The sequence below is a fragment of the Schistocerca nitens genome, chromosome 7 (assembly GCF_023898315.1).
Source record: "Schistocerca nitens isolate TAMUIC-IGC-003100 chromosome 7, iqSchNite1.1, whole genome shotgun sequence".
Taxonomy (NCBI): domain Eukaryota; kingdom Metazoa; phylum Arthropoda; class Insecta; order Orthoptera; family Acrididae; genus Schistocerca; species Schistocerca nitens.
In genome coordinates, this window is record NC_064620.1 from 197,697,606 (window position 1) to 197,711,468 (window position 13,863).

The 13,863-nt window shown below is 36.8% G+C and overlaps 1 protein-coding gene across 2 annotated transcripts in view; it reads right to left on the reverse strand.

Moving 5' to 3' along the window:
- Nucleotides 1–285: 285 nt before the first annotated feature.
- Nucleotides 286–13,863, reverse strand: part of LOC126195009 (vacuolar protein sorting-associated protein 16 homolog) — a 231,027-nt gene continuing 217,449 nt past the window's right edge. Inside the window, exons 12-14 of one of the 2 annotated variants that reach the window (XM_049933435.1) lie at nucleotides 7,097–7,193; nucleotides 5,882–5,985; nucleotides 286–844 (exon numbers count right to left, since the gene is read on the reverse strand). In XM_049933435.1, coding sequence (XP_049789392.1) covers nucleotides 700–844; nucleotides 5,882–5,985; nucleotides 7,097–7,193 — 346 coding nt within the window. In that variant the 3' untranslated portion in view covers nucleotides 286–699. The remainder of the gene's footprint in view (nucleotides 845–5,881; nucleotides 5,986–7,096; nucleotides 7,194–13,863) is intronic. The other variant, XM_049933434.1, reaches the window with a different exon arrangement.

Here is a 13,863-nt window from a genome sequence, read left to right on the forward strand (position 1 = left end):
CTTTTTTCCCCACACATGAAGAAGAAATGGAAGACAAACGTTTAAAAAAAAAAAGACAAAAGAATTTTTGCTTGTGTTTACAGAAAAAATAAAATACTTAAAATACTTAAAAGGAAACAGTGGACCAACAGAGGAGGTAAGTTCAAACGTGTCTAAGATAAACAGTTTACTATATGAAGTGCTTACATTAACGATCAGAAAAAATGCAATGACTGATATTACATCTTTTTATAAAAACTGAAAAATGTTTATTTCAAGTCTGAGACTGCCAGAAGCTAGAAACTTTTACATATACATACATAAATAGATTAACAAAAACTGTGCTTTAATAAATGTTGCTTACAAGCTATAGGAACAAGGAAATGTTGGCAGAACATTGTAGGGAATTACAATTTGCATTTACTCACTGTCAGAATATTGTAAGTGGAATTATCACCTTGCTGTTGGGGAGAGAACATAAAAAGTGTCTACTTTTTGCTAACAAATTTTATCACAGTAGGTCGATTCTGGGTCATGTTGCTGAGTTCCAGAATTAGATCATTCACTTGTATTTTTCACCACACTCTAATAGTTACCCTCCAATTTCTTTCTTCCTCTACCTTGATGCATATATACTGCATCAACAAACATTCTATAATATTCTTGAACAACTGAAAAATATTCCTTGGAGTAGCAATAGGCAATGTTTTTATTCTTCTTTCATTTTTTGTTTGCAAGCTGTGACACAAGTACATTTATTTTGTCAGACAGTGTTCTGTCAGATGTCTGGCAATGATTCTGAATGTACAAGAGACCTTGTACATCTTTCTGCTCAAACGCTATGCGTGATGCCTCTTCAAATAACCTGGTGAAATGAGGAAAAATGTATTAATTAACATTCACAGGGGCACAAAAAATCAGAAAGACTGAATTATATTTGTTACAGTGAATAATTTGATAGCCATAAAAGATTTAATCTGAAAAAATTAAATGCATGTTGTTGTTGTAGTACCTGATACAGGTCACTGTAAACAAAATTACTCCATGAGCTATTAATACCAAGTGTCTATTTTATCATACACATTTCTGATTTAATTCCGTTTGAAATATGCTGAAGGTCCTAACAAGGGTTCTACAGACTGACAGTATCCTCCCACCTTTAACATGGGTAATCGTTCTATGCTCTGTACATCCTCATGCACCGCAACTAACTATTTACTGGACACAGTGAATCTCGCATATCACTTAAAAAAGAAGCAAAAGTACTGGCTTTTTTAAAATATAAGGATTGTTTTTCTATTTATAAGCAAGGAAATCAAAACTCCTTCAAACTTCTGCCATCTGACACAATGCAACAGTTTCAATTAGGTATGTTCAATAATCATTGTTATTTACAAAATATCAATGTTGGGCATTGTAACACTGATGTTTCAATGCTAATACTGAAGTCTTCGAAACACCATAATGTTGATGTTAAAGACAAAATATAAACCCTTCAGTGTTACGGCACTTGCTAACAATGTCAGTAATTTTTTTATTATTTAAACAAATATTTTTCTGAACATGGCCCACAATAACATCAGTGGAGTGGTTAAAGCAGTATAAATAGTATTTCGAAGAAAATGTCATACATTTCTCCATATACTCAATTTAGTAGCAAAACATCTATGGAGAAGCCAGGCAAACTCCTGACTTGATTACTGATGTGAAAAGGATTTTAATGTGATCTAAACAAAGTACAGCAGCAAGTGATGAGCTGAAAAGCGAATGAGGCTCAGACTAATTCAAGAAGTATCCACCAGATGAATACAATGCTACACACGACTAAACAACTTCTCTGGCAGCTGTTAGCAATGATGAAAAATGTCATTGATATACTAGTGCACCAAGCCATTCTAACAGCCACATGTATTGCAACTATGGAAGATGATTGGCCATTTTGCAGTCTACAGAACTGGCTACTCATGAAAATTGTATAGATAAGTATGTTGCAGGCAGTAATGTAATCCCCATAACTTTCAGTACCGCTTCTCAAAATGTCTGACTTCCAACAAATGCAGACTGCTGGAGACAATCTCAAGGGGAACATCACAACAGAAATCAAAAAGCACTTTTTACCAACTGAACATATTAACATATTATCCACATCAACAATTCTCAATCCTAAATTCAAGATGATGCTTTGTATGTTCAAGGGCAATCAAAACCTTCACAGATTTGCTTGCAGAGGTTGAAACAACTATCAGTTATCATGTATACATCGATACATGACAGGAAAACAAAGAAATAAAATTTTATTTATGGACTAAACTTTATAAAACAGCACAAGAAAAGAATAATTTATGAACAGTGGAAGAAAAAGATCAGTTATTATCTGAAAGATTGCCTTACAGTTCTTAAACACGATCCATTAGAAGTACGGAAACACATCATCAGTACGGCCACCTGAAGCTATAAAACCTTGCACTGAAGTATTTGAGCTGTATAGCTACATCAGCAGCTTCTGAAGGCTGTTCTCAAAAACAGGATGCATGCTCTGTCAAGAATACAATAGACTTAAGGGGCTCCAGAATGCCCTATACTTGCAATGTTAAAATAACGCTTATAAATTACATCTTTCCTCACAAAGTATTTGAGGTAGGAAGTTGAACTTTTTACAGATTATTTATTGGAATATGGGCTACAACTTATCACAGGGATTTTACAAAATTTTAGTTCAGTTATTAAAGATGATTTTTTTTCAATTGTAATGAAAATTCACAACATTTTTTTGCAATTTTTTATTTATATATTCAAAAATATACAGTTTTTTGGAAAAAGGCTGAGTTAAATTATGCAGAAGGTACTGTGTAACATTTACTGAAAGTTTGAAACAAATATGTTTGGAAGATCCTTAGAAAACATGTAATTAGTATGAGAAAATAAAAGTTTTGGGAATCGAGCGACAAAGATTGGATTAACTTTTTAGTGCATTCCAGGTCCATAGGATGGATTATCTTCATCCTCTGCAAACTCCTCCTCCAGCTTCCTCTTGTTCCTCCTCCTGTTTACTCTTGCTTGTATTTCTAGACTCTTTACAGCCCTGTCTGCAGCCCGAAGGCGTTCCTTGTCTAAAGCAAGCATCGCTCGTACCATGTTAGAACCTATCTTCATTCCCATATTTCTAAATACCTTGCACCTTACAATGTTGCCCTCATTGAAAGTCGCAACAGCATCATACACACCAAAGTGAAGTGTTTCTATTCCAACAAATACAGTCTTGGGGATTCTCGACCATATAACACTATTTACACTTTCATTGGGGTTTTGAGTTTTTCCGTGAATACACTTTTTCAACAGTTCAGGTGCTGCTAAGTCTCTGAAAATAGGTTTTATCACCTCATTGAACCAAGTTTCTTCTGTGAAGTATTTTCTTTCCCACTTTTGACTGCTATGGGCAGGTGTACTTGAGAGGTTAGGTTCACTCACTTGGTTATCGTCTTTATTGTTTACAGTACTAACACATACCTTTGGCTTTCCAACATTTCTCCTTTTCTTAAAAGCCTTCAGAGGATTTCTAATAACTTTACTTTTACTCATTATTATACTTCAACAAAACAGAGACTCAAGAAACAGAATTAATTACGAATATTTTTGAGATAACGACAGAGTAAATAAACATGAAACAATCGACAATCACACCAGCGATATATATTGAACCATCACAGGTTAGCCACAACACATACTTTATCTCATATCACTAAAATGTACCTGATGAACACGGACGTTAATAATAACACCATTTGACAGCAGTTTAACAGCGCCACAGTGGGTCACGCCCATGTAGAACACATTTCAAAAAAAATTTAAAAATAGTTGTAGTCTTTGTAATTGAATAAATTATATATCTATTAAAAGGTAATAGTCTGCAGATTCAGAAAACGCAAAAAAGTAAAAATTGAACTTTTCATGATTTTGAGCCTTTCCGGAGCCCCTTAAGGGGACATTTCTTTCCAAAACCATTATTTTTCCAGTCTGTATACAAAAAGCTGCAGGACGCGTAACTTTAATGATTGCCGTATTTATTGCTCAATAAACATTGTATTAGATGTATTTTTATTTACATCAATGTTAAAAACACTTATGTTTATGGGTCAATTATTATTGAACATCTGTGTTAGACATTGATGATGAAACTGAGATCAGCAAATTTGCCAACAATGCATCTCCCTAATCTAAATATGTTTAGCAGTTACAATGAGATAACAAAAGTATGGGATACCTCCTAACACCACGCTGGACCTCCTTTTGTCTGGCACAATGCAGCAACTCAACATGGAATGGACTCAACAAGTCACTGGAAGTCCCCTGGAGACATATTGAGTCAAGCTGCCTCTACAGCCATCCATAACTGCAGAAGTGTTGTCAGTGCAGGATTTTGTGCACAAACTGACCTCTTGATGCCACACATAGTGAGACTGGTTGATAGCCTGAATCCTGATCTTTTTTTGGTTAACAAAACAAACAAACTCTGTCTGAATAGTCCTTTAAGGCCCAAGAGTACTGACCGACCACAATGTCATCCTCAGCTGTAGGCGTCACTGGATGACAGCTGTTGTCAGTTCTCATGACTGGCTTTTTGGTTAACAACTGATGCATAATCACAAATAGGTGCTGCGGGCTGATGTGATGCAACAAGCAGTACCCACTTTTGCACAAGACAATGCTTTTTTCCTCTGACTGTGCCATACAACATTTAGAATCTGTGTGAAATTGCAGTTTGTAAATAAATCTGGCAAACAAATGACTATGGTTTATTTTGAATCTTCCCACATGTTCCACCTGAGTTATTTATTAATCATCTTTGTTGCAACCATCATTCTCTGCACAGATAAACACCAACCAGCTGACCACTCACATGAATGGCCAGAATCAAATTTTTATCAACAGCGAACATGATCACAAAGTTGTCAAGTTTGCTGTCCAGCACAGCACAACTGAGTCACATTTTCTCCATCCCTTGTCCCTCTTTTTTCATCCCACCAAAGAATAGCTTTTCAAAAATTGCACAGTTGGAAAAGGGTGTGGTGCTGCTGGTACACTCCATTATCTCACAACCCACCACGATAACATTTATTTTATTTTCTCATATTTTGTGAGTGTCTTTCTTTACTATCTTATCCTCCGGAATGTGAGTACTCCCTATCTTCACTTGAAAATGGATTTCACCTTCCACTCCCGTTTCTATGTAGTTTCATTACCACTGAACATTATTCTGCTACATTTCCTTATCCTAGTTTTCATGTCTTATCAACTTCCTTAGTCAAAACCAATGAGCGACTTTACACAACAAAAACTAAGAAATTATCTGAAATGTGTAAAGTTATTAGTTTCATTACAGATATTTTGACTTAAATAATGATTTATATTTTCAACTTATCTATCTGTTTATCAGATATATGCAAATTTCGAACACCATACGATTATGGAACATCCAAATCACAACAATTATGATAGAATTTGAACAACATTCTTCACTAAATAAATTACCCTGTGCCATCTTAGTACGTACTATTTCAACGATACAAAACTATTTAGCAAAAAAAAAAAAAAAAAAAAAAAAAAAAAAAAAAAAAAAAATCCAATTGACTTCTTTCCTCCTCATAGTAATCTAGCCTTGTGTTTCCCCTGCCCTGTCCCCTCCAATGATTTTATTCATTATTACTGAACCCAATTGCTGTAAAAGTATACATAAAATAAGAATAAAACACTAAACTAAAATAAACATAAAACACAAAATTATACATTAGGTTATCAGTATCTGAAGGACTTAATGTCACAGAGGCAGAAAACATATTCAAACAGAACCAAAACTTTAAACAAATACTCAACACAAAACCACTGACAAGTACTGGATACTCACTTAGCCTTCACATAATACTTAACCTTCAGTTCATCCCTCACTTTTGGTAAATACTTCTGTGCTTCATGGATATTATTATGCTTCAGACAGACTTCCACAAATGGCTGAAATGGATTAACAGAAACACCCAATGAAATTAACTGTACAGATTTGTCTTAGATCAAAAATTTATGTTTTTATTAGTATGGCTAATAGCAAGAAATTACTGCAAGCAAATTGAAATACATGGCTACTATGAATAATTTTTTCACTTTCAAAGTTCTATATTTTCCAAAGTATCTGATCTACTAATATGACTGACACATTAACACAACCGTAAACTCATCCAATTTGCATTGTGCCCACCAGATAGTATTGCAAGCGAAGTGCCTTGACAAAATGACACCTAAGAGGATGAACATTTCACCTCCAAGCTCATATTCAGTGATGAAGCAACATTCCATTTATCTGGAAAGGTTAATTGCCAAAATTTGAGGAAGTGGGACACTGAAAATCATCATGAAATTGTAGTGCATGAATGAGATGTGCCAAAGATTAATGTTTCCTGTGCAACGTAATAGAATGCCCACCAAGGAAACTGGAATGGCCACTAGTGGGTGACAGGGACCATGTTGACTACCACTGTCACAGACGAAGTTGTATGGGTCATTTTTCTTCTGCGAGAAGACTGTGATGAGTATGTCTTGTCTTCATATGTCGCAGTTTGTTTTCATGACTGACTGCTGATTTTGAGAATTTCATCTTTCAAAAAGACAGGGCACTGCCTCACTGGAGCATCAATGTTCAACACTACCTAAATGAAGGACATCCACAATACTGGATTGTGTGTAGTGGTACAGTCGATGCAGCTCTGTACCCTAACACTTGGTTAAGTTTTTCTTTGAAGGTACATTAAGGACCATGGTTGTGTGCCCCCACTGCCAAGAACACTGGAACAGCTCAGAGAACCCATCAGTGTTGCTGTGCTGACCATTGACATGGTTTTGCTACATAAGGTAAGGAACAAACTTGACTACCATTTGGACATGTGTTGTGTAACCAGAAGGGCACTCATAGAACATCTGTACAGTGAAAATGCAAACTTGGTGGGTTTATAGTTCTAGTCATGTATCAATAATATTTGTACATGTAATACTTTGGAAAATAAAGAGCTCTGAAATGAATGGATCATTATAGTTGCCCTGTATGTTTGACAAAAACAAATTAAGTACTCACTTCATGACCTGCTGGAGATTTCTTGACTTTTGACAACTTCTCTAACTCGGTCCAGTTACCAAGCTCAGCAAGGCTGAGTATTCGCAACCAACAATAACTGCAACAAAAAACAACACACAACTCAACTTTCCATTACTCTTCATGTTCCACGATGAAACTTATGAAAGAAGTAGTGTAATATAAACACATGGCAATCATCTGAACCACATGAACAACTCTGAGGCAACATTAGTTTCTCAAAACCATAGGTTCCAGCATCTAACAATTGAGAGGAAACAGTTGTAGAGAATTGAGACCAATTAGAATTAAGCTGAACAGCAAATCTTGACAATAGTCTAACGTAAAAACAATATGATAGGGAATACTATACTGTCCTGGATACACCTACACTGAACTACGTACTGAAAGTCTTCACTGCACAAGAGAAGCTGACTCTTAGACTGACTAGAAGATTTTGGGACTGATGAATTAAGTGGCTTGACAAATATCATCAGGCCACCATTTTCTGGGTGTTTCCTTATTGTTCAAATACAGCTAGTTCCTTGACCCCTGTAAATCAGCTTTGTCTACCACCCATCTTAACAGCCGCCTTACAGGTACTGTTGTTTGTAGCAACCTGCACCACATGGAATGATTATCACTGAATGAAGAGCCACCTGAATTTCTAATTCAGCCATGTCATGTACAGTTGACAAACAAAGTGAGAGGTCAATTGTGGATGATTACTCAGGGTGTGTAAAAGTTCACTTAGGCACTGTTTAAACTACTATTGTCTTTCAGTTGAGTCCCTCAACAGCACAACTCCTATGCAGGTGTGCCTTAAGTATTGCATCATGCATTGAAAACTCCCATTATAATAACCATTAGGAGTAGTCGTTTAATTAGGTCAGTGGTCCATTCATATCAAGAATTTCATAAAGCAATAAGTACACAATGATATTTAGTGAAGTGTCTGTAACAGGAATAACTGCTTACAAACTAGTTATTTATAGAATGAATTTTGCATAAGATTTAATCATAAATAATGCCACTCTGGCCTTCTGACTTTCATCACTGAGGACATCTTTTCTTTGAGGAGAGAAACTTTTCAACACTAGGGGATCAGATGACTTCAAATTAGTTTACTGGAGACATACCTACAAACGTTTTTCACTTCCATGTGTAGCCAGATTCCATTAATTTTCCACTGAAGCAAGGAAGTCATTCTAACAACAAGTATTTCTTTCATTTATTGTTTTCTTTTCAGGATCAATTCTTCATCAATTTCTGTAAAAGAGGGGCAACTTGGAGGCCTGTACAGTACTATGTACATTTTATATTCATCCAGAAAGAAGTGTAGTGTTGCACTTTTTCCCTGTTTACAGAGATATATTTGCAGCTTCAGATACAGCATTTCTGCTAACTTCAGTCAAGGGTGTCCTATACCGTGCTTGGGGTTTAGTTTACTGAATATTGTAACAAATGAAGCTGGAACTACCGAGGACTGCAGTTTCCTTGCTTATGAATATGGATTTCATTTTGTGCTCTTTAACTCTTGTACTTTCTTCTCTGCATCACAGAGGGCAAGTTTTGGCCCAAACTGAACATTTGACTGAGCAATTCAAGTGACGCTGTAAAGGTAAGCAAGGTGATCCAGGCTCATGGTATACGTACCACAAATTCAAAATGGTGACGTCCCTTCACAAGGTAACATGCCATACATCCAACTAACTGACAATGGATTTGGAAAACACAGATGGAGTTGTAACAAGGAATCCATTGAGAGCAAGGTCGAAAAGGCCAATGATGTTTATGGCAGTTGATGCCCCACATACTGTCTACCTCTAGCATGCAACCACAACATTGGCTGTTAATGACAACAGGGGGCAGGACTGGAGGTATCCAAGGGTTAGCATAGAAAGAGGAATGGAGCATAGTTGAACTGCTTAGTTGACGAGTAACTCACAACTTTGCTACAATGCTAGAAGTGTTGATACAAATCAGAGTAATAGCAACAATAAACAAAGCAAACATTGCACTGTATTATATCTACATCATCAGTTGTCGAAGTTGACATTCCGTCAGAAAGGAATCCAGTGAATTTTGCAGAGTGAGGAAGAATTGGCTGATGAAATATTAGCATTTCTGCAAGACGAGTCAGTAGAACTTGTGGCGTCGTTTACGTTCGATGTGTGGACAATGTACATGAAGAGTACAATGATGATGATGCAGTACTTGAGCCAAACATCCCTTCTCCAGTGAAACACAGTAAATAACACTCATTGTCCAAGGAGCAGGTGCTAAACATAATTACATACATGGAAGATCATCCGACGTACAATAAAAAACAATTATGAACAGATTTTGAGTAAGTGGATAAGGAAAACTAAAAATTTTCAAGTGGGGACAACGCGCACTTGTTACAAAATCTGGTGTATGCACATTTCAAGGATTCTCGATACAGTTTACAGGATGTGGATGATAATGACCTACTACATTGTGCATATCAAACTATGTCCAACATAGATTACACTGATTTCAAGGGAAACAGTGGATTGTTGTGTAACTTCAACCAGTGTTACAGAATTTAAACATGTAAGATAACGAAATTTCAAACAAAGTGTCAAATTGACAATGCACAGCAAACTGCAGAATTGGCCCAAAAATTTGTAGATCAGATAAACAAACTTATCCTATCATTTAGTAAGGAATTTGTTTTCAACTCTGAACAATTGGGATTTGAATAGGAAATGCATATGGAATGAACCCTGGAAATTTGAGGTACCAAGAGAGTTGTATCAAGATCAACTAATATCCATGCCATAATGCAGTCACATACAATTATGTCAGCTGTTCATCTGCATGGTAAACAGGCTGGAAAGTTGGAGGTGCTCTGTCCCCCTCTGATTCTTTCTCATGTGCATTATCTTGCAGGGCACTAGGAAATATGTGTGTCACAGTAAGCAAAAGTGGGAAAATGGATGTAAGAGAACTACAACTATGGTATGAGCACTGCTTTTCTCCAATAGCTGGTCAAAATAGCTTGCTTTTGCTTGATTCTCATCTGCTATAAAAATCATACTCCATTAAAGCAAACCATCCCTCCTGAAAAGTGTCTGACATTGCAGTTCATACCACATGGAACCACCAGACAAATTCAGCCTCTGGATGATTCTTTTTTCTCTGCCTATAAAACAAATTATCACACTATCTGCAGCTGTGCCTTAACGGATAGTCAGTTTCACAATAAGCTCTGTGACAGACTGTTCCACATTCGGTTGCATACCATCACATTCCACCAGTTCTCATCAGTCTGTTACACCAAAATGATTCTATGTGCATTCTTTATGAGCAGATACATAGCTGAATGTCATGCATAGTTTGTAACTCCCAAGGAGTCTACCTCTGATGCACATGGTGTGAACCTTTGTGATCAACATGGTGTGTCATTTTTCATTTAGTGTTCATGGTGCATGTTAATGTTTTGTTTTGAACATTTCTTAAATGTCAACTATGTCCATTTTATGAAGTGTGATACATATATTCCATAGAAGATTGATCTCTGCACCTCCCGCACACTCATTTTATATCACCCTCCTGATGCACATGGTGAGTCCATAGAAGCTAATATTTTTCATGTCAAAATTGTTCACACAAAACTTTCAAATGAGCCTTACTGAAGACTGAACTTGCACACACTCAAGGGGCTCCTTCTAAGTTGCAGTTCTTTGCATTTGCATTTTTGTCAGTATTGTCCTGATCGCTTACAGGTCAGTGTGCAGGGAGTGACTGCTTGCAGGATAAGGGGGAGGGGGGGGGGGAGTGGTGTATGAGGAAAGTCTCCATCCGCTTCATAGTGTCAATACTGCACATGTACTACACATTCCATGTAGAGCATCAGTTCAAAAGTAGAAATGATTCTCAAAACTGAAATGTTTCATATATGTGCCTTATTGACATGTTCATTTTCACTAATGGTATTTATTGGTACAAATCCTGTGTTAGTTTTCGGAAGCTGTATTTGGTGACACTGTGGACTGTTTTGCATGTGTGACACAACATATCAATAAGAAAACTCCACAAATCATCTGCCAACAATGCAAGAGCATTTTGCACAGTAAGAAAATGTTCTATAGGCACATTTCACTGGGATAGTCTTAAACTGATATCAGAGAATGTGGCAGTCATTTCCCATTTTCCTACACCAAAGAATGTAAAGGACATGCAGGTTTTTATGGACAAAATTACAATGATAGCCCATCCATTGAATTGACTGCAGATACCATTGGGGCCATTTTATTGCATAACTACCCAAACTGTTCAGAACAGCCTATCATGTTTGCCTCTAAGATGCTCTCTCACCCACGGCCACCCACAGAAATTCATCCAAGAGAAGGCAAGATTCCAAAAGTCCCTCTTTTCAGACATCTGATTAGTTGGGAACATGTCATGCCCAAAAAAATGAATTTGACAAGAAGTACATGAAACTCATTGCAGCTTAAGCATTTGACAGTTATCCAATTAAAATTATGGAAGGTACATTACCACTGTACTTTACACATAACCCCATTTTATTTGTACAACTAAAGTATACAATTATATATTGTTAACATGAATATGAATATGGATATGGATTTTGAAAATGACCATCAAACTGGTCAGTAGCACCAACTCTTAACAGCCTACAATTCAATAAAAATGATCTTTGTTTCTCTAGTTTGGTATGTTATTGTGTAGACAAGTCAAATGGACTACAAACGCATGTTAGATGTCACACAGGATTGCACCCCATACAGTTCAAGAACTGTGTAGTTCAAGAAGATCAAAACACCTCCTCAACCTTGATATTTCACCATTTTTTATTCTTATTGGGTGCAGAAGTTGTATTTCTTCTGTATTCAGACTTGCACACAAAGTATACTTTACCAACAGTAACGCTTGACTGTGTTCACACACTAATATAATTGCTTGACCATGAAAACTGAATGAAGTCTCATCAAGCCTTGATGAATCAAATTCAAAATTACTGCTGAGATTAAGAAGTGCACAAGTGAATGGGCTGTTCTTGCAGGGATTGGTGACACATGTTTGGCTGGTATAATGCAGCCATACTTGTACTGTGGTAAGTGCTGGGACTGTCCCTTTTTGTATCTTCTTAAGGACCATACTAAGAAATGACAGAAAAGTTTGGGTATCCTGTTTTGGCAATATTCTGTAAAGATTCAAAGCCTGCAAGATTTCAAAACAATGCTGATATTGCTCCCACAACAATAAAATGGTATAATTTCCTATTAACAACCTGAAAAATAAACAATAGAGTATTTAATTAAGCCACTATCTTGCTCATTGCATGTGATTGAGTATACTAATCAGAGACAGTCATTTCTCTAAAGACTCGAGAATATTGAAATTAATAAAAAGTCTACCACAGATTCCAAAAGCAGTGGATGCCTAGCATTCTCAGTTTTCCAGCTGTCATCCATATCCCTTATGAATCTGAACCTAGAATATATATGCTGGAACCCCCCCCCCCTCCCCGCCGCCAACTCTGTGCTGGGTCTCATAAAACCAACAGCAAGCCGAGAGTCTGTACCACAATTGCCTTCTGCATCTCTGGGCAGGACATGGGAGCAGCTCCTCTACTATCGACAGCATCTGAAGCTGCACCCCAGGCTTCACTGCAGGCTATGCTGTGTCCACTTCATCCTATCCTGTACTAGCCAGGGTGGTTCAGACCATATGGCTGATTCAAAGGGGGCAATGATCTTGTAATCCCACGGAAGTATCAGTGGGTCATCAATATATAACTGCATATGTCTGCTAAAGTTGCTAGGCATGGCACAGAAGGATAAATCTGCCAGTGCCATGTCACTTGGGAAAACACCTGCAGAGGATTGAAAGGCTGCCGTGGACTGCCATGGTCTCACTTGTCAACTAGGTGATGTTTACAGCAAGATCTCCATTACATGTATCGATGATGACCTTGCGCTATGTGGTTTTCTGCTGGACTGTGACTTGGACTTCATTGTTACATACAACCATACGGAATTACTTGTCTGCCTACTGTGGTACTGTTTTTGTACACCGCTCCACTGACCACTGTTCTTTCAGTGAACAAGCTGATGGCACCTGATTACACCAATAGATGGTTCATATTCGAGTGCTTCCCAGTCAAAACTACAAACAGTGTTTTCATGTACAAACTTATGAGTCATTCAACAAATATCCAGAGTACTGTCTCAACCAAGAGATATACATCTTCAGAAGTCTTTCTTTCCATATATTTTCAGAATAGTCAGGAACTATTAATTTCTGTGATTTATTTGTACAAAATTGGGTTTAATAAAATCTATGATGTTGAAAAAGATAGCTCGCAATAAAAGCCACCTTTTACAGAGCATCACATTCTCAACATATTTCTGATGTTAGCATATGACAGATGTAACTGAATTAATTCTGACCTGCCCTTCAAACACTTAGCACGTTTTTGGCATAACTAGCTATGACAAAAAATTCATCCAGCAATTGAGTTTGGCTAGTAATGTCTTTCATATTAAGAACAGCAACAAATAAAATTATGCCCCTCACTAAAAAAACTCACACTCTTTTGGGCATCCACAGTTTGTTGAAGTTTTATCACATGACAACAGTTTTAATGTCTACATAATGTAGTACATGGCACCATTTTATGTATTTACAAAACTCTTTTAGGTAGCTTGACGAGATTCAGATTAAAAATTAAAAATTGGAGATCTCCAATAGTAATTACAGTAAAAATTGCCTATGAG